This window comes from Saccopteryx bilineata, chromosome X (genome assembly GCF_036850765.1).
Source record: "Saccopteryx bilineata isolate mSacBil1 chromosome X, mSacBil1_pri_phased_curated, whole genome shotgun sequence".
In the NCBI taxonomy this organism is placed as follows: domain Eukaryota; kingdom Metazoa; phylum Chordata; class Mammalia; order Chiroptera; family Emballonuridae; genus Saccopteryx; species Saccopteryx bilineata.
The window spans coordinates 103,883,113-103,903,472 of record NC_089502.1 but is presented as its reverse complement, the minus strand read 5'-3'; the positions used below and the strand labels follow the sequence as shown (position 1 = coordinate 103,903,472).

Genomic DNA, 20,360 nt, shown 5'->3' with positions numbered 1-20,360 from the left:
TTCCAAGTGAAAGCAGCCTTTGCTTAGGTTAGTGAGGAAGGCAGAGTGTTTCTTTGTCCGACTTATTTCATTCAGGGTTGATTATATATTTAGTCAATTTTTCGCTCTACCCTACCTTCGCCTTCAGTGTGTGAAACTTCCATATGCTCCAAGGATAGGTTTTTCTGTCTCTGGTTGATGAACTTGTTGAAATTTTGGGAAGATTTGTCGGTCACGCTCCTCACGGTGTCATTTTTCTGACGTCACTCTTTACTTGTACTCTTGATTTGTTCTTTGTGTCTGGTTGAATAACCCCCTTGAATATTTCCTGCATGGGGGTTTTCTGGTGATAGATTTCTTCAGCCTCTGATATGTCTGCAAAAGTTTTTATTTCTTCATATTTGAAGGGTAACTTTGATTAATATAGTTGTCTTGGCTGGAAATTCCTCTCTTTCAGTACTTTGAATATTTGGCTCCACTTTCTTCTGGCTTATCTTTTCTGCTGAGAATTCTGATGATAAACTAATGGGCCTTCCTTTATATGTTATGTTCTTCTTTTCACTAGCTGTCTTGAGGATTCTTTCTTTGTCAGTTTTATTATGATGTACCATGGAGTAGGTCTGTTTGGGTTGAGGTAACTCAGCATTCTGTTTACTTGGATTCGAGGTTCTATCTCTTCCCATACACTTGGGAAGTTCTCACTGATTATTTGTTTGAATAGACTATTTCAGAGGTCTCAAACTTGCGGGCTGCATGCGGCCCGCCGAACAATTTTGTGCGGCCTGCAGACTAATCCACAAAGTTCAAAATATTTTGGATAAAATTAAGTAAGCCTGTGGATTAGTCTGCGGGCTGCACAAAATTGTTCGGCGGGCCACAAGTTTGAGACCCCTGCTCTATTTCCTTCTCCCTCCCTTCTTCTTATATACTTATTATTCTTATGTTGCTCTTTCTGATGGAGTCCCACAATTCTTATAGATCTCTCACAGTTTTTTTAATTCACAAGTCTCTCTTTTCTTCTCTCTGTAGCATCTCTAGTTGCCTGTCTTCGATGTCAATGATTCTTTCCTCTATCTGGCTTGTTCTATTAGCTAAAGTTGCTACTTCAGTTTTCAATTCATGTATTGAATTCTTCATCTTTGTTTTTAAAGTTTCAGTCCTTTTGGTGAAGTGTTTGTTTTGTTTTCTGAGCTCATTAAGTTGCCTATTGATATTTTCTTGCATCACATTGATTATTTTCAGAACTTCAATTTTGAATTCTCTTGTTTAACTTCAAGGTTTGCCTGTGATTCAGATTGTTTTCTGGAGATGTTTTCTTTCTGATGTATATCTCTGTCTTGCATAGCCATGGTATTTGATTTCTTCTTTCTTGATGGCATTTGAGAGTGGGATTGTTAAGAATTCTAACAAAAACAACTAAAAATTGAAAAAATAAAATTAAAATTAAAAAATAATGTTAAGTAAAAAATAAAAATCACAGAAAACAAAGATAAAAAACCAAAAAAAGTCAAAACACCCAGAAAAATAAGAATAAAAATATAAAAAAAATGAAATGGAAAAAGGGAAAAATGAATTTCAGTTTTGAGAGGTTACTGTTTTCTTTCAATAAGTGTCGCTGTATTATAAGTTTTAGCTATTAAATTCCTGCCTGTCCTCTGCTGAGATTTGCTGGTGCAGATACAGGCAGGGATGCAGTCATGTTGGTGGGTGGGGCATGTTGTGAGGGCTTTACGGCTTTAACAATGGCAATCTTAGGCCTCCAAGCACTATTCTCCAAGTCTCAACAGACCAGGGTACCATACACAGGGTAGCTCTGTTCTTCAAGGGTAGAGTGGCTTTGGAGAGTTAGATCTGGGGTCTCTCTCTGCCAGTCTCCATACCTACAAGGTTAGGGAGTTGGGATCTGGGAAGCTGGGGGACCACACTTTGGTTTTCTCTCTCTATGCTTAGTGTGAGCTGTTGGCAGCCCTCAGGAACACAGGCCATGACCCCTGCTGCCACTTTGGTTTAGTATCTCCCCATCTGCTCCTCAATCTCTCTCCTCCTCCTAACAGAAGTAGGCCCAGGTACTCTGGGCTTCCCGCACTGTATCCCAGCATTCAAAACCCAGAAAGCACGAGCTTCCCTCCTCCCTGTAGTCCAGCAGAGAATTAAAATTCCTGTCACTCTGAGTTTCTCTCCTGTCCAGAGTCTACTGCAAGTGCGTTTTATCTTCCATTCCCTTCTCCTTTTTCAAACCCATCTCACCTTTAGTCCATTTGGTGCGTATGCCTGCAAGCCCAGCTGTGGTTCCTTCACTGTGTTATAGATGTTCAATTTGTTGAAATCTCAAGGAGAGAGATCAGGAATATCTCTCATACCACTATTACTCTGATTTTATCTCTTGTTTAACTTTGTTAAGAGTAATCTTTGGGTAATTCTTTTTCTTTCAGAACTTTCTTAAAATTTCTCCAATCTTAAAATATTACATATTATACACAATGGTGTTAAACTGTTTCTTGTTCCTTTGTTGGTGACTTTATTTTTTCTTGTGTAGCTCACAGATTTCATCACGATTTTTTTAGTTATAATTGGTCTAAATGTTCTCGTAGCACTTGATTAGGCCATTTTTAAAATCTGAATTGTTTTTCCCTTCAAGAAAAGTTTTTTGGTTCCTTTTAACTTTTCCGTTCTCTTACAGAAACCCTATTATATGGCTGGTAAGCCTCCCACATTGCTCTCATCTCACTTTCCGAGAGAATTTCTCTGAATAATCTTTCAAGATGCCTATTGCATTGTAGAACTCTTTATGTTTTCATTGAATTGGTTGACACTGATTAATAAAATTATAGGTTTCAGGTGCACAAGTCTGTAATACAGCATCTGTATATTGAATTGTGTGTTCACCACCCTACAGCAAGTTTCCTTGTATCACTTTTGTCCCGCCTTTACTCTCTTCTACCTCCCCACCTTCCTTTCCCTGTTGTAATCACCATACTGTTGTCTGTCAAACTCATTTTTACAAACATTTTTATATTTCTAGCTATTCCCTTCCTCTTAAGAAACCCTTTGTCTTAATACTATAGATTATTGGTGTTTATGGATTTTATAGATTGTAGAATTTTATTTTAATCTGCAATCCCGAAAGTCAGTAACAACTGTTGGTTACCAGTAATTGTCATATAGCTGCCATTTTAGTGCTATTTAGAATAGGTGAAAGGTGCTCTATTTATCATCTTGAACCAGTTTCTTTTAGCTCTCAGCTATCAGCATTACAAGTTGTTTTATACGTGGTTTATGGATATTGTATACATGAGTACCAATTTGGCAGATTTTATAATCAAAGTTTCATAAGATCTCATAAAATGAATTGGGAAAACCTGTCTTAATTTTCCAGAAAGCTTTAATAACACTTGTAACTAAAAACTGTTGGTTGTTGTCTTCCTACTACTTGGTGTTTTTGTACTTTTAAAAATTCTTGTGGTTGTTGGTCTGATCTTAATCTGCTTTGCTATCATTTCTTGAGAGTCAATTTTTATAACATTTTCTTACAAAAGCATTGCATTTCACTTGTTAGCATATAGTTTGTAAAATAAATTTGTTCTTAATCCAGTTAAATTTCTTTTTTTCATTGCTAGTATATGCATTTTGTTTTCTTTTATTCATTAGATTTCACAGAAGTTTGTGAGCTTTTTCAGAGGGGTAGTTATTGGTTTTAATTATTGCATTATTGCTTTTTATTTAGTTTCACTAAATTCTACTTTTATTCCTGTTCATTTTTCCTAGCTTCTTTTTTTGGTTACTTTTTAATGAATGTATCAATGCTGTACTATTTCCTCTTGAGTAGAATTTTTGACATGCTCTAGAAGCATTGATAATTCTTTATGACACATTTCTAAATATTATGTCATCAAAAATTGGTCTGCCTGACCATGTGGTGGCGCAGTGGATAGAGCGTTGGACTGTGACACAGAGAACCTAGGTTCGAAACCCTGAGGTCAGCTGTTTGAGCATGGGGTCACTGGCTTGAGCGCAGGCTCATCTGGTTTGAGCGTAGCTCACCAACTTGAGCCCAAAGGTTGCTGGCTTGAAGCCCATGGTTGTAAAGGGTTGCTCACTTTGCTAGAGTCCACCCCCCCATCAAGGCACATATGATAAAGCAATCAATGAACAACTAAGGTGCTGCAATGAAGAATTGATGCTTCTCATCTCTCTCTCTCTTCTTGTCTGTCCCTATCTGTCCCTCTCACTGTCTTTCTCTATCTCTCTCACACACACACACACACACATACACACACACACAAATTTGGTCAGATAAACACACAAGGACTCAATACTGATATCTTTAAATTGATGAAAAGGCTTTTTAAGAATACACTTTGTTCATTTTTATCAGTTAAATTTGTTCACTTTTACCCAGCAAACCATCCTCTGGTTCATCTTAGATTTTTGTTTCCTGCTTAAGCTGACAGGATGGTTGTATTTAATTCTCACAATTGTGCATTAGTTTCTATACATGGTGGTGCACGTATTCAGTGGAATGATATGCAGCTATTTAATTTGAATGAATTGTAGTGACACGGAAAGATAAAGGAGATTATATAGTGTTGGGGGAAAAAAACAATTGAGAAAAAACAAGTTATATAACACTATAATTTGTGTAAAAATATGCTTATGAAATCCTGATTTTTTTTGTTTATATTTTTAATTAAAATTATTTAAGGTGTAAAATGTCATCTGATACACATAGTGAAGTATTTTCTACAGTCAGGCTAATTAACATATCTCCTTATGTAGTTAGTTACCTATTTTTATGTGGTTAAAACAGCTAAAGTCTAATATGTTAGCCTATTTTCAGTAGTCAGTACAGTGTATTATTAATATAGTTGTCATGCCTATACATTGTCCATAAAAAACTGAAGGGTAGTCACTAAGTTCTTAATGATTAAGCTGATGAACAGTATTAGCAACTTTCATTTCATAGTAGGAACAGGGGTTTAAATTGTTGTGCATTTAGTATGTTTGTTTGTTTGTTTAAGCCTTTGAAGTGTTACTTATGGTACCTCTAAACAATCTCTCAATTTCTCATATTTCTTTTTTTTTTAAGCTACTGAAGTGGTGACTGTGTTTGTATTTCAAGAACCATCATTGTTGTCCTCACTCCAAGACAATGGATTGACAGATGTTATGCTGCATGCACTGCTTATCAAAGATGTGAGTCCTTCCTACTTCTTTGTAAAGATCTTTTCATATATACCCCTCCCTGCAAAATGCTCTCTCTCTCTCTCTCTCTCTCTCTCTCTCACACACACACACACACACACACACACTTAAAAAGCAGTCTTATGGCATGAAAATCCTATCTCATGTCTTCTGTATGTAGTACTGAAACTATTTGACGTGATCATCAAGATCCCTCTATCTCTGTGCAATACCCCTGACCAGATTTTTTAGCATCTATACCTGAACTCTTTCAGATGTCTTCAAACTCAATTTACATTCTTTCTAGGTTCCTGCCACCCGTGAAGTCCTTGGTTCCCTCCCAAATGTATTCAGTGCACTCTGCTTGAATGCACGAGGTCTTCAGTCATTTGTACAGTGCCAGCCTTTTGAACGTCTCTTCAAAGTTCTTCTGTCTCCAGATTACCTTCCAGCCATGCGGAGGAGGAGGAGTTCTGATCCCCTTGGTAAATCACCAGGATTTATCTTAAATAATAGGTTTGCTATTGTGCCAAGATTTTACATGATTAAAAGTCACCAGTTGACAAGGAAACCCTTCCTTGATCTCATATCACTTCTCTGACCAGGTGTGCTAAGTTTATTGGGAATTATCATCATACATTGAATTGCACTTAGAAATATTTCTTCCTTTATCTCTGCTCATAATATTTCCATGCTTCTCAGCAGTTCACTGTTAAATATGCCATCACGGTGCTGGTGAGAAATTGGTATTAGAAAGCAGCAGTAAATTTCCAGGTCTACTATCTAGTCTGTAGCAGAGGGCAGATACGAGTCCCAAGGTGTTGATCTTGATAATCTTTAATATCCAAGTACCTAAGATACAAATGAATAGATTTCTTTCTTACTGTATTTGAGACCAAATAAATTAAAGAATAGAAAGAAGGAAAAGCTCCAGAAAGAATCCAGTTTTCAAAAATGTGCTTTTTATGCTTTCAGCTATCACTGTAGAATTCTAGCTATCGTTCTTTACTGGGGCAGCCAAAGGATTAGTAGTTACACCTCTTTTCTCTGCAATAGTGGTTCAGACCTTGATAGAGATTGCCAGGGTAGAATGTAGCATTCGTGGTTACTTTAATATATGTTTACTAGACTGACAACTATTCCTTCCTCCTCCCCAGTGATTTGGTTGCCAAGTTTGGTGTGAATTCATTCAAGAAAGCATAGCATTAGAAAATCACAACCACCAGTTCGTTTTCTTTTTCCTTATAATATTAGTACAGAAAATAGCTCAGGCTCTGTTTTCTTCGGTCGTTCTAACAGTTCATTTTTTGCTTTAAGGGGATACTGCATCCAACCTGGGGAGTGCTGTTGATGAGCTCATGAGACATCAGCCCACTCTTAAAACGGATGCAACGACTGCAATCATTAAGGTGGGAAATGATAAGGTTGTGACCATGCGCATGAGACAACAGTGAGGAGGCGTGGGGGATAGTTTTTAGAAAACAGCTTGGCCTACTGGAGGTCATTTGGATTCTTAGACTGTGCCTATAAAAGGGTTACATCTGCCTTATTTTCTCCGTGTTCTTGGGTTGGTCCTTTGTCCATCCCCCCTTCAAAAAAGCCGCTTAGTATTATGTACTTTCTTATAGAGGACAAAAGTAGGTTTACAGTTGTGAATATGCCAAAACACAAAGTTTATTATTGTGTTATTATTGTTTTCTTACAAACAACTCTAAACCTACTTTTGCTTCATCCTGTATAGGATATTAACAAGTCGCCTATGCTTAGCTTCTGTTTGTAAAAGCATATTACCCTTTCTAAACTTTCTTGATTTTTTTTACATTTACTAGCCCTGCCAGTTTCCTTTCAGGATTATTGAAACTGGTGTATGAGTTCCTGGTGCTTGGTGAATTAGGACATGTAGTCAGATCAGTCAGTCACTTAATAGCCATGTGACCCTGAACAAGTTGTTTAACTTCACTTATCTAGTTTGTAAAATGGGCGTAATGACTATATTTCAAGAATGGTGCATATAATGTTTTGATTCTTCTGTGTATAGTACATAGAAAATGGTCCAAAAATTGTTAGTCATCCCCACATTTCTTAATTACTAATAAATAGAAGTCTGACCTAGAATCCTTAAAAGAATTAGAAGAAAATATAGTAATCATTATTACAGTTAAGCACTTTGTTTTATAGCTTAGGGAACCACACATATCAGAGTTAAAGAGCTATTAATTTTCTCTGAAAACTTGACATGGGTCTTTCTAAGAGGGATTTTAAGAAATAATGTTAGTAATTTCTTGTTACTAGTTTATCAAAAGATTTTGGGATCTTTATGTCTATCGGGATAATAAAGTGTTTTAGTACTGAAAAACCACATACTGTACATTAAAGAGACTAGCAACAACAACAACAAAATTATCTTATTTCCTGTACCTTTCAGTTACTTGAAGAAATCTGTAACCTTGGGAGAGACCCTAAATACATCTGTCAGAAGCCATCAATCCAGAAGGCAGATGGCACTGCCACTGCTCCTCCCCCAAGGTCTAATCATGCTGCAGAAGAGGCCTCTAGTGAGGATGAGGAGGAAGAGGAAGTACAGGCCATGCAGAGCTTTAATTCTGCCCAGCAGAATGAAACCGAGCCGAATCAGCAGTGAGTGTTGCGAAACAAGTTCACTAGCCTTGTGATCTTGGGCATAATATTTTCATCTATAAAAGTGAGGGGGTTGGATTAGATCATTGTAAGGTTCTTCTGACCCTAAGAGTTTATAGATTTTTGTTTGTTTGATCTTTGACCATTGTATATGATATGTGCTTTGGTATTTAATTAAAGTATTGGTTACCTTAGCAAGCTATCTTTCTTAAAAGTTGTTTGTGAAATTGAATCAGAATTTAGTATAAGTTGGTGGTCTTTCCTCAGAGGTCCTATTTTCTTTGTTGATGTGGTATTCCACATCGTTGACAGTTTGTTTCCATATGTGAGCACATATAGAACACTTTGCATTTTTAAGCCTGTCTCCAAAGAAGCCCTTAGGAGTTACAGAGGTTTTTTGTTGCACTGACTGTTTTTGTTTGTCTACTATGTTTATTCCAGATAAATGAGAAGGCTTTGGAATGTACTATATGATCTAACCAGGCTCAGTAGATTTCCTTTCTTACTTCTGTTTATTTGAGGTGTGTTGAACCTAAAAATTGAAAAACTGTTGGCTGGTAGTGGATAGTCCACCTAACACAGCTATAAATGAGAAATCGCCTTCTTGCTAGAAGTAGGTATGATCCCTCTGGACAGTTATGCATCCATTCTTTTAATAGTGCTCTTTTGGTGTACAGATACGTAGTTCTGAGAGAAGCATGAGCATTTTAGAAATGGATATGAATGGGTTTGAGCTTGGTACTTAAGAGAAGACTATAGTGGAGTAGATAGCAGGAGCTAAGTCCTAGACTCCAAAACCAGTGTGCCTTTTGGAACACTGGAAAGTGTTGAGCCTATTGGTATGAATTTTTGGGAGGTTTTGTTTTTAAGAGAGGGCTTCTTACCCTTGTCTAAGTAGGCAATCTTACCTGTATTCTAGCAGCATCTTGTTTTGATTAAATTTCTGGAAGGGGGAGTGCCCTAAAAGAAAGCAGGACTGTTTGTAAAGGAGTCAGAATCTTAAGTGTTTCCTTCCCATACCCTTGACTGTCAGCCAGCCTGCTGGGATAGGATTTCTTAAACATGGGGGGACAGATGCTGGTTTTAAGTCAAGCTGTATACATTCATCTGCACACAACTTGTTTTCTACCTGGATTATTTTATAGATACCTTAGATCTAACATGCCCAGATTTCAAACCATCATGGTATACTGACATTTTCTGAAACCCTTCATGTCTTCATTCTCCATGACTTTCTTAGGATACTGTTTGTGAATGTGTTCTATCCATATTTACCCCCTCCCATCCCCAAATCATCTTATCTCCTTTTTCACCTACCAAATTCTGCAAGGCCAGCTCAAATGTCTTATTTGTATAAGGAGCTTTTTCTTTTACCTCCGAATAGGATATTGGTCTTTTGTGTCCTCTCAACAGTTTTGTAAAATTACTCATATATTCTAATGATTTCCCCCTTCTAATCTATATTCTCCTTCAGGAAGGTACAGTGTCTCATTCAACAATGTGCCCCAGTGTGGGTAGTAGTGGTTCAGTGGATAGAATGTTGACCTGGTATGCTGAGGTCCCAAGTTTGAAACCCTGAGGTCAGTGGCTTAAGCACAGTCTCATCCAGCTTGAAAGAGGGATCATCAACAAGATCCCAAGGTCACTGGCTTGAGCATGGTTTTTCTGGTTCAGCTGGAGCTCCCGCCCTGGTAAAGGCACATATAAGAAGCTATCAGTGAACAACTAAAGTGCTGTAACTATGAGTTGATGCTTCTCATTTCTCTCTTAAAAAAAAAAAGTGTATCCCAGTCACTTTGTATATAGTCCATAATCATTCAATAAATGTTTATTTAGTAGGTTGATGAAAATAATCAAAAGCATTAGATTAATGATTTTCTTGAGTCTTAAATGTCAAGAGAGTTGGCCCTAATGAAACATGAATGAGAATGTAGAGATGGAAAAAAAATCTAAACCCACAACATTAATACTCTATCATAGTGTTAGTTGTATGTAGCTTCAAAGCTGCAAAGGACTATAGTAGTTGTATTCCATGGTATTGATGTTTTTCTCTGCATCATGTGGGTGTTGGTCACTAGCTCATCTACATAACATACCTACGGTGTTTCCCCGAAAATAAGACAGTGTCTTATATTAATTTTTGCTCCTAAAGACGCACTAGGTCTTATTTTGGGGGGATGTCGGAGAAACAGGGGTAAGTGTCTTAGCAAAAGTTGGTACATACATACTTTTCCACTTCTGCCACCTTTAGAAGCTTCAGTTGGGTCATTACATGAATTATTAGGGCTAGAAGGGAAAGCAAGAGACTATCAAACTCAAGTTCACTTTGAAAATTACAACATATGAAAGGGTTATCTTGGGCAGTTGTTATGGTAAGTCATTATATACTTTCTGCCAGTGTGGGAAGAGGCTTAGAAAAATTTGCAGTGTATGCCACCCCAAAAGTCTTTTTCATACCTGCCTCCAAATACAAAACTGTTCAGTGGGACTCCCCAAATTCCTGTCTCCCATGTCCTAGTCTGTTTTCCAATGCCTTAATTATATAGAGTAAATTTTTTATTGAGATACAATTTCTAGACAGTGAACTGCACAGATTTTATTTCCCCACCCTAAAATGGGGCAGCTATTCATTTCTATCATAGAATAAGTTTGCCTATACTAGAACATCATATAAATAAGATAAATGGAGTCTTATATGAGTATCATCTGATATATGTACTTTCTTTCTTGTACCTGGTGTCTGTTGCTCAGTGTTTTTCAGATTCTTGTTGCATCTATCAGCATTCGTTTCTTTGTTGAATAGTCTATTATATGAATATACTACAGTGTGTTTATTCATTCCCCTGCTGACTTCTAAGTTTCATTTTTTTCCAGGCTAAGAGTGTTATTATTTTTTCCCCAAAATCCACAACTAGTATTTAAAAATGTTTGTATTTGATATTGTCATATGATTTTGTGCTAGAGATCTGCAGTTAGGAAACCTAGGCACTGCAGTCTCCCTACAAACAGAGTTCTGTTCTACATAGTGAAAGGCACTCATCAGAAGTGTTTCTAAATACTGGTCTTTTGGCCCCTTCTGCATTCGAATTGTTTGTTCTCAGCACAACTGATATTATTGGGAATGAATGTACTTGCCAGTAAACAGGGGTTTTAATTGGGGGAGCATGGGAGAGGGAGAGAGAGAGAGAGAGAGAGAGAGAGGGAGTGTGTGTGTGTGTGTGAATTCCATTTACATTGCCTAACTTAAACCTAAGCCTATCTTGAACAACTTGAAATATATAGATTACATAAATCCATGTGTTCTTGGGAACTTGAATAGCAGCTGTCTAGGCTTTAAAGGCAGCAGATGCAAATAAGCAGGTTTTACCTGAATTGTGGCCCACTGGGAGGGCTTATTTGCCAAGGCAGTTGTGTTTCCTCAAGAGCTAGAAGAGACATGATTTTTCCCACCCACCCCCTCAGAAAACTGTGAGGTCTGTTGTATTATACATTATAATATGGCACTCATTTGGAATCCTCCTTTACCTCTGATTAAGGGATTCATCACCATAAGTACACATGTAAAACTGACCGGAGTGAAATTGAGAAATTGAGCTTGGGAATGTGCGCATGTTTCGGAGAGGGAGAAAGACAGGACGTTAAGGTCAATTATTTCATTCATCTTGGGAATGCAGTTCTTTTTATTTTTTTTTCCCAAAAATGCTGAGTCATAGTTTCTTATAAGGTTAAGATTAGAATGACTTTTCTTAAAACCATTTGGTAGGAGGATTTCCACTGCAGAGAGCTGATCATTTTTATTATTTATATATGACATCCTGGGCCTGGATGCCAAAAGATAAGGGTAGGAAGAAAAGTGGTTTCCGAACAAGTTCGCTCATGGAGTTGGATTAAGAACATCAGTTGGTTTGTTTTCTCTCTTGTTCTCTCAGACTTGTATTTAGGAAGTACCTGGGTCCCATTTCATGGTATTGCTTTGGCTCTTTACCATTATACAGTGTGTCCATAAAGTCATGGTGCACTTTTGACTGGTCACAGGAAAGCAACAAAAAATGATAGAAATATGAAATCTACACCAAATAAAAGGAAAACCATCCCAGTTTCATACCTATTCAGTGCAGTTCGATGTGGGCTCACGCACAGATTTTTTTAGGGCTCCTTAGGTAGCTATCCCGTATAGCCTCTACAGACTCGTCACTGACTGATGGCCTACCAGAACGGGGTTTCTCCACTAAACTGCCGGTTTCCTTCAACTGCTTATCCCACCGAGTAATATTATTCCTATGTGGTGGCGCTTCGTTATAAACATGCCAATATTCACATTGCACTTTGGTCACAGATTTGAATTTAGCGAGCCACAGAACACACTGAACTTTCCTCTGTACCGTCCACATCTCGACTGGCATGGCCGTGGGCTGCTCCGCTGTATACACGGTGTTAACGTCATCATCTGCGCATGCGCACATGCTGCTACATCATCCTACAGAAACTGGGAGGGTTTTCCTTTTATTTGGTGCAGATTTCAAGTTTCTATCATCTTTTGTTGCTTTCCTGTGACCGGTCAAAAGTGCACCATGACTTTACGGACACACTGTATTTGGCTTATGGCAAAGGGGACGGATGTCTCAATAGGCTAGAGCCACACCTGTGCCCCTTAGCTGTAGAGATGGATTTCTAGGTTCTTTCCAAAGAAGTGAAACCCAACTTGGGTAGATAAATACATCGGTGTAAGTAGCAGGGAATGAATGCTGCAGCGGTTCCCCAGGGGGAACTTTATAGTTAAGGAAATATTTGCAGTTCTCCCATGGAATCATTCCACTCCTGGCTTTTGGGCTCCCCCTTTGTGCAAAGTTCCTTCCCTCATTCCTCACTGAGCACGTTCACAGCATTCTACCCAAACATTTTTTATTCCTTTCCACTCTCTTTACCTAGTTTAGATTTTGCTGCCAAATGTCTTTGTTCCTAGCAAACCTTTGTTCCCATCTTATCTTGTTCAGAGACGAGAAATACTAGCTTCTTGCTAACTTTTCTTGTCTTTCTCCCACTACCTCTTCCTTTTTTCTCCTCTTTTTCCCCCAAAATCTGTTTCAAGAGCCTGTAGCCAAAGTGCTCCTTATTTGACTCTGTCACTACATAGGGTTTATCTTAAGGTAGATTTTGTTTCATTTCCGTATACTCTGGGGTTTTCCCCGTTTATTTCTTGCAAATGGCAGGATGTAGTGAAAGGCTGCATCTTTTATGGCTATGGCATTGTAGCCTTTTCATCTGTAGTGCAGCATTGAAGCATCAGTTTTTGGATAGTTCAGGAACTGTTATGACAGAAGCACTGATTGTTAGGGAAGGAGGGCTTGGTTGTTGGCTTCATCTTTGACCAGCTTTGTTCTGAATGGTTTATCGTTCTAAGAATGGGATTTTTGAGCAAAATTAAATTTCATTTCCTGTTCTTTATGACTTCAAACCTGATACAAGAACATGGTAAACTTTTTGAATTTGTTTCTTTGTCTAGGCTCTTTCTTCAAGTAAATGTTTTTAATAGTCTCTTAATTAAACTTGCTTATTTTTAACATTTTCATATTGATGAATTCCTCTTATGGTAGTGGCCTAAGATTGGGTTCTTTTGATATGTACAAATGATGAGTTTGTGAAGGCTTCGTTTTTACTTTCTTGGTTTTTCTAAATCTAGTCATGCTGGGAAAGCTAGCTACAGAATTTATTTCAGCTCTTTTTTCCCCCCCTGAGCTATATATCTATATATCTATAGATATATACACTAAAGGCTCTAAGTCTAACTTAGAAAAGGACCTAGGCTTTCATGCTCTTTCCCTCTCCTCACTTTTTTCTCTTACACTGGTATTGTGAATTTCTGTGTAACTCCCTCTTTTCTCCCTTAACAGGGTCGTTGGTACTGAGGAACGTATTCCTATTCCCCTCATGGATTACATCCTTAATGTGGTAAGATTCATGGTAGGGCCAAATAAGTAAAGGTTTGGGATTTTCTGGATGTATGGGGTTACCAAATAGTCCAGTGATTTAATCTGTTTCTTTTAACTGGAGCCCCTAAAATGTGAAGAAGTGAGGAAAGATGTGTAAACCTTGTTCTCTGAGAATTGTTTGCCAGAAATTGGTCAGCACTCCCTTTTTTTGGATATTCCCAATTTTCTGTAGGTTGTTATCATTCCCTGTTGGAATCCAAACTAGAAGGGTGGACTTTGTTAGGCCAATTCAGTATTTATTATGTTCTTTGAATGTGTTCACATATGTGTTTCTCATTGTTTGCCATTTTTTCCCATTAACTTCTCCTTTAAAAAAATTAATGTGGTCTCTTCTTTTAACTTCCTGTGTGTCTCACAGGAACTAGTGAAGAGTTTGAATTTTCCCAGAATTATTAGCCTATAAGGGAAAGCCCACTTAGCATTTGTTCTAGCATATTAAGCGCTTCCAAGACTTCCAGAGATTGTTTCTCTTATGCCTAGGTATTTATTGCCTACATTTTACTTTCTTGCCCTCACAAAATACTTTATTTGGTCTGAATCATTTTTCCAGAGTTCTAGGTTTAATTTGCATTATGAGCATATTTGAGGGAAAGTATCCATGGTGTTTGCTTCCATGGAGAGGCAACACATTTTCATGCAAAGAGCACTAAATGAAGAAACTAAGAGATTAGACTCGATTCTGCCACTAGTTCATAGTGTGGCCCTGAGCAAGTCATTTAACCTCTCTGTGTTCTCAAATTATATGACTTTGTGTGTTGCTGAAAAGGTAGACTGAAACGATCTTGTAATTGTTTTTTATTTCCTGGGTGTTTAGGGCGTGTGTGTGTGTGTGTGTGTGTGCATATATTTACCTGTTTGCCTAAAGTTTTTTATATTCTAGAAAATACTGATTTCGTGACTGCAAAACTACCCCTTTTCTTACTCCAAGCTGGCCTTTTAGTTCCAAGAGTTAGGCTCTTAACTATTTTTTAAAATTTTTTATTACTTAGATGAAATTTGTGGAATCTATTCTGAGCAACAATACAACAGATGACCACTGCCAGGAATTTGTGACTCAGAAAGGACTCTTGCCTTTGGTTACCATTTTGGGTCTTCCCAATCTGCCCATTGACTTTCCCACATCTGCAGCTTGTCAGGCTGTTGCAGGTGTCTGCAAATCCATATTGGTAAGAAGCATCTGGCCAAATATTTTCATTTCCTTTTAGAAGTTTATTGCAGTACTTTTATCTATGAATTTCTGCTGTGGTTTCCCTTTACCTTCAACTAAAAAAATAAAAGATGAAATTAGTGGTTATGTACTACAAGTGACATTTTCTGAGTGATAATGCGCCACATTATTTCTCATTGGGAAGTTGAAGTGTTTGTTCTTTGTTCCTGTGTTGGTGTATAGTTCTAACATTTGAGCTCATTGGAAAGGACTATCTCCAAGAAAACTTTGGAGCTGGTTTTATTAGTGTGTCGTTTGTCATAGATGCTTTTAACACAATGTGGTGTATTATTTAGCCTTTTATTTTCCATTTTCAAACTTGATAGTCATGAATTTGAAGCATAATTGATCTCAAATTTTACCAAAATGTGAAATCTCTTTATTTTAAAAGTGGTAAAATACATGTGACGTATTTACCAGTTGAGCCAGTTTTAAGTGTACAGTCCAGTAGTGGTAAGAACATTTACATCGTTGTGCAGCCCATCGCCTGAACTTCCTTCATCTTGGGAAACTGGAATTCTAGACCCGTTAAGCGGCTTCTCATCCCCCTCTCCTTCCCAGTGCCTAGAAACCACCATTCTATTTTCTGTCTCCATGACTGACCATTATAGGTACCTCATGTAAAATGCACTTCATACAGTATTTGTCCTTCTGTGGCTGGCTTATTTTGCTTAGCATAATGTCTTTAAGATCCATTCATGTTGTAGCATATGTCATAATTCCTTTGTAAGGCTGGATATACTCCGTTCTGTATACAAACCACATTTATTATGTATATTCATTCATTGATAAACATTCGGTTTGCTTCCACCTATTGGCTGTTATGAATTAATGCTGCTATGAACATGGGCGTTTGAATTTTTCAAGACTGCTTTTTTGTGTGGTGAGGACACCTAGGATCTACTCTTAGCAAATTTGAAGTATATAATACATTATTATAAACTATAGCCACCAGGCTATACAGTAGATCTGTAGTAGATATTCATCTTAAAACTGAAAGTTTGTATCCTTTGACCAATGTATCCACATTTCCCTCCAGCCCCTGACAACCATTGTTCTTTTCTCTGGTTATGTGCATTTGACTTCTTTAGATTCCACATAAAAATGAGATCATACATGAGACCTGGTTTTCAGTTCTTTTGGATATATACCCAGAAGTAGCATTGCTGAATTCATAGGGTGGTTCTGATTTTAATTTTTTGAGGAACTGCTTCACTGTTCTCCACGGCAGCTTCACATTTCACATTTCAACTAGCACTACACAAGCATTTCAATTTCTCCACATCCTTAACACTTACTATTTTCTAGGGTTTGGATAGTAGCCAACCCAATGAGTGTGAAATGAGATCATTGTTTTGATTTGCTTCTCCCTAATTAATGATGTTGAACATCTTTTCATGTGCTTATTGGCTTATTCGAGTATCTCCTTTGAAGAACTGTCTATTCAGGTCCTGTGTCCATTTTTAAAGGGGTTGTTTTTGGTTGTTGAGTTGTAGTTCTTTAAATATTTCGTATATTAGTCCTTTATTAGATAAAGTATTTGTGATTATTTTCTCCTATTCTATGGGTTAGCTTTTCACTGTTGATAGTTTAGTTTGGTGCATAAAAAGGCTTTAGTTTTGAAGACATCTGATATATATAGTTTTTTTTTTAACTTCTGTTGCCTGTGCTTTTGGTGTCATAGTTGAGAAGTCATTGCCAAATTCAATGTTGTATAGGTCATACCTATCCTACAGCTACCTCTAAGTGTTTTATAGTTTCAGCTCTTACATTTAGGTCTTTGATCTATTTTGAGTAATTTTTTAATATGGTGTAAGGGAAGGTCCAACTTCATTATTTTGCATGTGGATATTCAGTTTTTCTAGCACTGTTTGTTGAAAAGACTGTCCTATCCTTATTTGGGAATCGGGAAGTGTGAAACCTCCAACTTTGTTCTTTTTCAAGATAGTCATACCTCGTTTGGGGTCTCTTAAGACTCTTATATGAATTTAAAAAGAGATATTTCTATATTTTTTTAAAAGCCATTAGGTTTTTGTGTTTTTTATAAGGATTGCTTTAAATCTATGAAGCTCTTTTATTAGTTTGGTTGTGCAGTAATAAGTAATTTCTGCTAAAAATCAAATCCAGTTACTTGTGAACTTGGAAAGAGCCTTAATTATGATTTGTGCATTTGATGTTTTATTTTGCTTTACTCTTCATGAGTATTTAATTGAATGCTAATTTATAACTAAGATGGGAAAGTGCTGTTTTATCTTTATCCTACTTCTTAGAATGGATAGAATTATTTAAAGCCATAGGAAAGGCAGATAAGTTCTCACATATTTGAATGACATATGATAGTATTTTACTATATCATATTTTTCTGAAGACTCAAAAAGAAATTATAGGTGCTATGTAATCCTTGAGTTGTCTCATAAAACAACCTGACTTGCTGGTGCCTATCCTTAAGTAGTCTCTCTTATTGTGGGGAAGAAAAAAATAGTTGTAATAGTGGTTCACTTCCATGCTTTGGAACCTTACCTAAAATTGTTCCCAATTGAGCAAAATTAGGAATTCATCTTACATCATGGAGTCCTGGCTATGAGAGTATTCCATTTTGGTTATCCCAAGCTTTTAAATACGATTGGCTTACCATATTTGAAAGCCTCTCATTTGAGAAAAGTTATGTGTTGCTTTAGAAGGAGGTGTTGAGGTATGTCATACCTATGAAATTCATATTTTGGTTCCACCATTTACCAAGTAAGGAGACCATGGCCAACTCTGAAATTGTAAGACTTGTCTTATTGTTCTTGTTTCAGACACTGTCACATGAACCCAAAGTCCTCCAGGAGGGTCTGCTTCAGTTGGACTCCATCCTCTCCTCTTTGGAGCCCTTACACCGCCCAATTGAATCTCCTGGGGGCTCAGTGCTGTTGCGAGAACTGGCTTGTGCTGGCAATGTTGCTGATGCTACTCTCTCAGCTCAGGCCACGCCTCTGCTGCATGCACTCACTGCTGCCCATGCCTACATCATGATGTTTGTTCATACTTGCAGAGTTGGACAGGTAAGAATTATCTTAGTGGTAAGCACGTTATGATTTAAAGCCAGTGAAATACCTAGGGCATATACCTGGAATCTTACTGTACTTAGCAGTTCAACCTGGGCTAGATGCTGAAAGAACAGTTTTAGGGTAAGATTTTTTTTTTTCTGTGGGGGACTTAGGTCTATGCTTCAGGTTGCTAACTAGTTTTATTTTCCCTAAGTATTTTTTTCATTAGAAGTTGGTGACCATATAATTTGTTTTGTGAACTGGACCATTTTGAGAGTAAAAGAAGCTGGTATAAATAACAGACACTTATGTAGCATTCATATAGGCCAGCTGGATAGGGTGTATAGTTAAACTTTATAGCAGCCAATCCTCAATTGGGTGCTCATCTGGCCTATTACTTCCTAATCTTTTTCCAAATGAGTGAAGGCCTGATAATGTGATGGCAAGAAGGAAGTTTGACCACAGACTATTTAAGTCAATGGTAATTAATAGATTACTAAAGATTTCCTAAATATCAAACCCTATGCCTGCAATCCATGTGAGGTACCTCCTGTGATTCCAAAAAGGTGGCTTTATTTGTGTGCTCAGTTTTACTACCTTTAGTTCTCAAGTAATCAATTCTAAAGATCAGTGGTAAAATATTTTAGTAGCCCTACTTTATGCTGTTGAGCAGGACTAAAATTGAATCAAATCAAATGAAAAGCAAAGCAGTTATAAACTATTTAGAAAATAGACTACCTAACAAAGGTTAGAGATTCGTTTTTACTGATTTTTCTTTATTAAATGAAATAAAATTAAAACAAAATGTTTAATATAAAGAATTGCATAAATCTAAATATTTATTGAAATAAAGAAGAGGGAAATAGCCTGACCAGGCAGTGGCACAGTGGATAGAGCGTCAGACTGGGATGCGGAGCACCCAGGTTCGAGACCCTGAGGTCGCCAGCTTGAGTGCAGGCTCATCTGGTTTGAGCAAAGCTCACCAGTTTGGACCCAAGGTCGCTGGCTTGAGCAAGGGGTTACTCGGTCTGCTGTAGCCCCACGATCAAGGAACATATGAGAAAGCAATCAATGAACAACTAAGGTGTTGCAACGAAAAACTGATAATTGATGCTTCTCATTTCTCTCCGTTCCTTTATGTCTGTCCCTATCTATCCCTCTCTCTCTCTGTCTCTGTAAAAAAAAAGAAGAAGAGGGAAATAATAGCATGCCTCTCACCACCTTAAAAAAAATTAAAGAACTGTCAATGAATCTACAAAACTGTTTCTTTGATTTGGAAAAACAGAGTTGTCTATGGCTGCTGTCTTTCCCTTTACAAAAGGCAATGAGAATGGATGTTAGAGGCAAATTATAAATATTGTAATAGAATGCCTTATGGAACTATGATCTTAAATGTAGAAATTTTGATGAAATAGACAACTATGAAAATAACACGGAAGGGAAAATAGAATTTCTCATCCTTTTTAAATGGCTCAAAGTTGATTTTGAATATAATTATTTAGAGAGCACTCCAAAGATCAACTTCTTTTTACTTTGGTTGCAGAGTGAAATTCGTTCCATCTCCGTAAACCAGTGGGGCTCTCAGTTGGGTCTGAGTGTTCTGAGCAAACTGAGCCAGCTATACTGTTCTCTGGTGTGGGAAAGCACTGTCCTCCTCTCCCTGTGTACCCCAAACAGGTAAGGGAATAATCATCTCTTTTGTTATCTCTGTTTTCTTTCCTAACAGAGAACTAAGCTCAGTGAGCCTGGAGTATTACCTTCAGTCAAGGATAGAAGGGTGTGTAGTGAAGAGTCCAGAGGCTTCCTTAGTCCTTTTGGACTGCTACAACAACAACAAATGCAAACTGGGTCCTTGTAAGCAGCAGAAATGTATTGCTCAGTTCTGGAGGCTACAAATCTGAGATCATGGTGCCAGCCAGTATGGTTGGGCATAGACCCCTCTTCCAGGTCACAGATTTCTTACTATATCTTTGCATGGGAGAAAGGACTAAAGATGCTAGTCCCATTTTGTAAGGGTTCTATCCTTATGACTTAAGCAGCCTTTCCTAATAATGTCATCACATTGGACATTAGGATTTAAATATAGAAATTTTGAGGGGGGCATAAACATTTGATCTGTAGCATTGTCCTTCCTACTTACCAGCCTGGAGACTTGCTTACAAAAGTAATCTTGTGCATCTTTGATCTGATATCCCAAATATGGAGTTTCAACATGGTGGGTGTTTAAAATTTGGTCCTGTTGATAGCCTGATTGAAAAGTTGAGTTGGAAACCTTGTGGAGTGCTACCTCAGGAATTTGATTATTGAAGTTATTCTGTTAGGTTAACTTAATCTGCT

General features: G+C 37.5%; 1 protein-coding gene across 12 annotated transcripts in view; it reads left to right on the top strand.

Moving 5' to 3' along the window:
• Window positions 1-20,360, top strand: part of HUWE1 (HECT, UBA and WWE domain containing E3 ubiquitin protein ligase 1) — a 179,513-nt gene that overhangs the window by 95,961 nt on the left and 63,192 nt on the right. For all 12 annotated transcript variants that reach the window (XM_066249119.1, XM_066249128.1, XM_066249122.1 and 9 more), the window contains 8 exons: window positions 5,066-5,172; window positions 5,468-5,645; window positions 6,478-6,569; window positions 7,586-7,797; window positions 13,689-13,746; window positions 14,777-14,953; window positions 17,793-18,038; window positions 19,567-19,700. In XM_066249119.1, coding sequence (XP_066105216.1) covers window positions 5,066-5,172; window positions 5,468-5,645; window positions 6,478-6,569; window positions 7,586-7,797; window positions 13,689-13,746; window positions 14,777-14,953; window positions 17,793-18,038; window positions 19,567-19,700 — 1,204 coding nt within the window. The remainder of the gene's footprint in view (window positions 1-5,065; window positions 5,173-5,467; window positions 5,646-6,477; window positions 6,570-7,585; window positions 7,798-13,688; window positions 13,747-14,776; window positions 14,954-17,792; window positions 18,039-19,566; window positions 19,701-20,360) is intronic.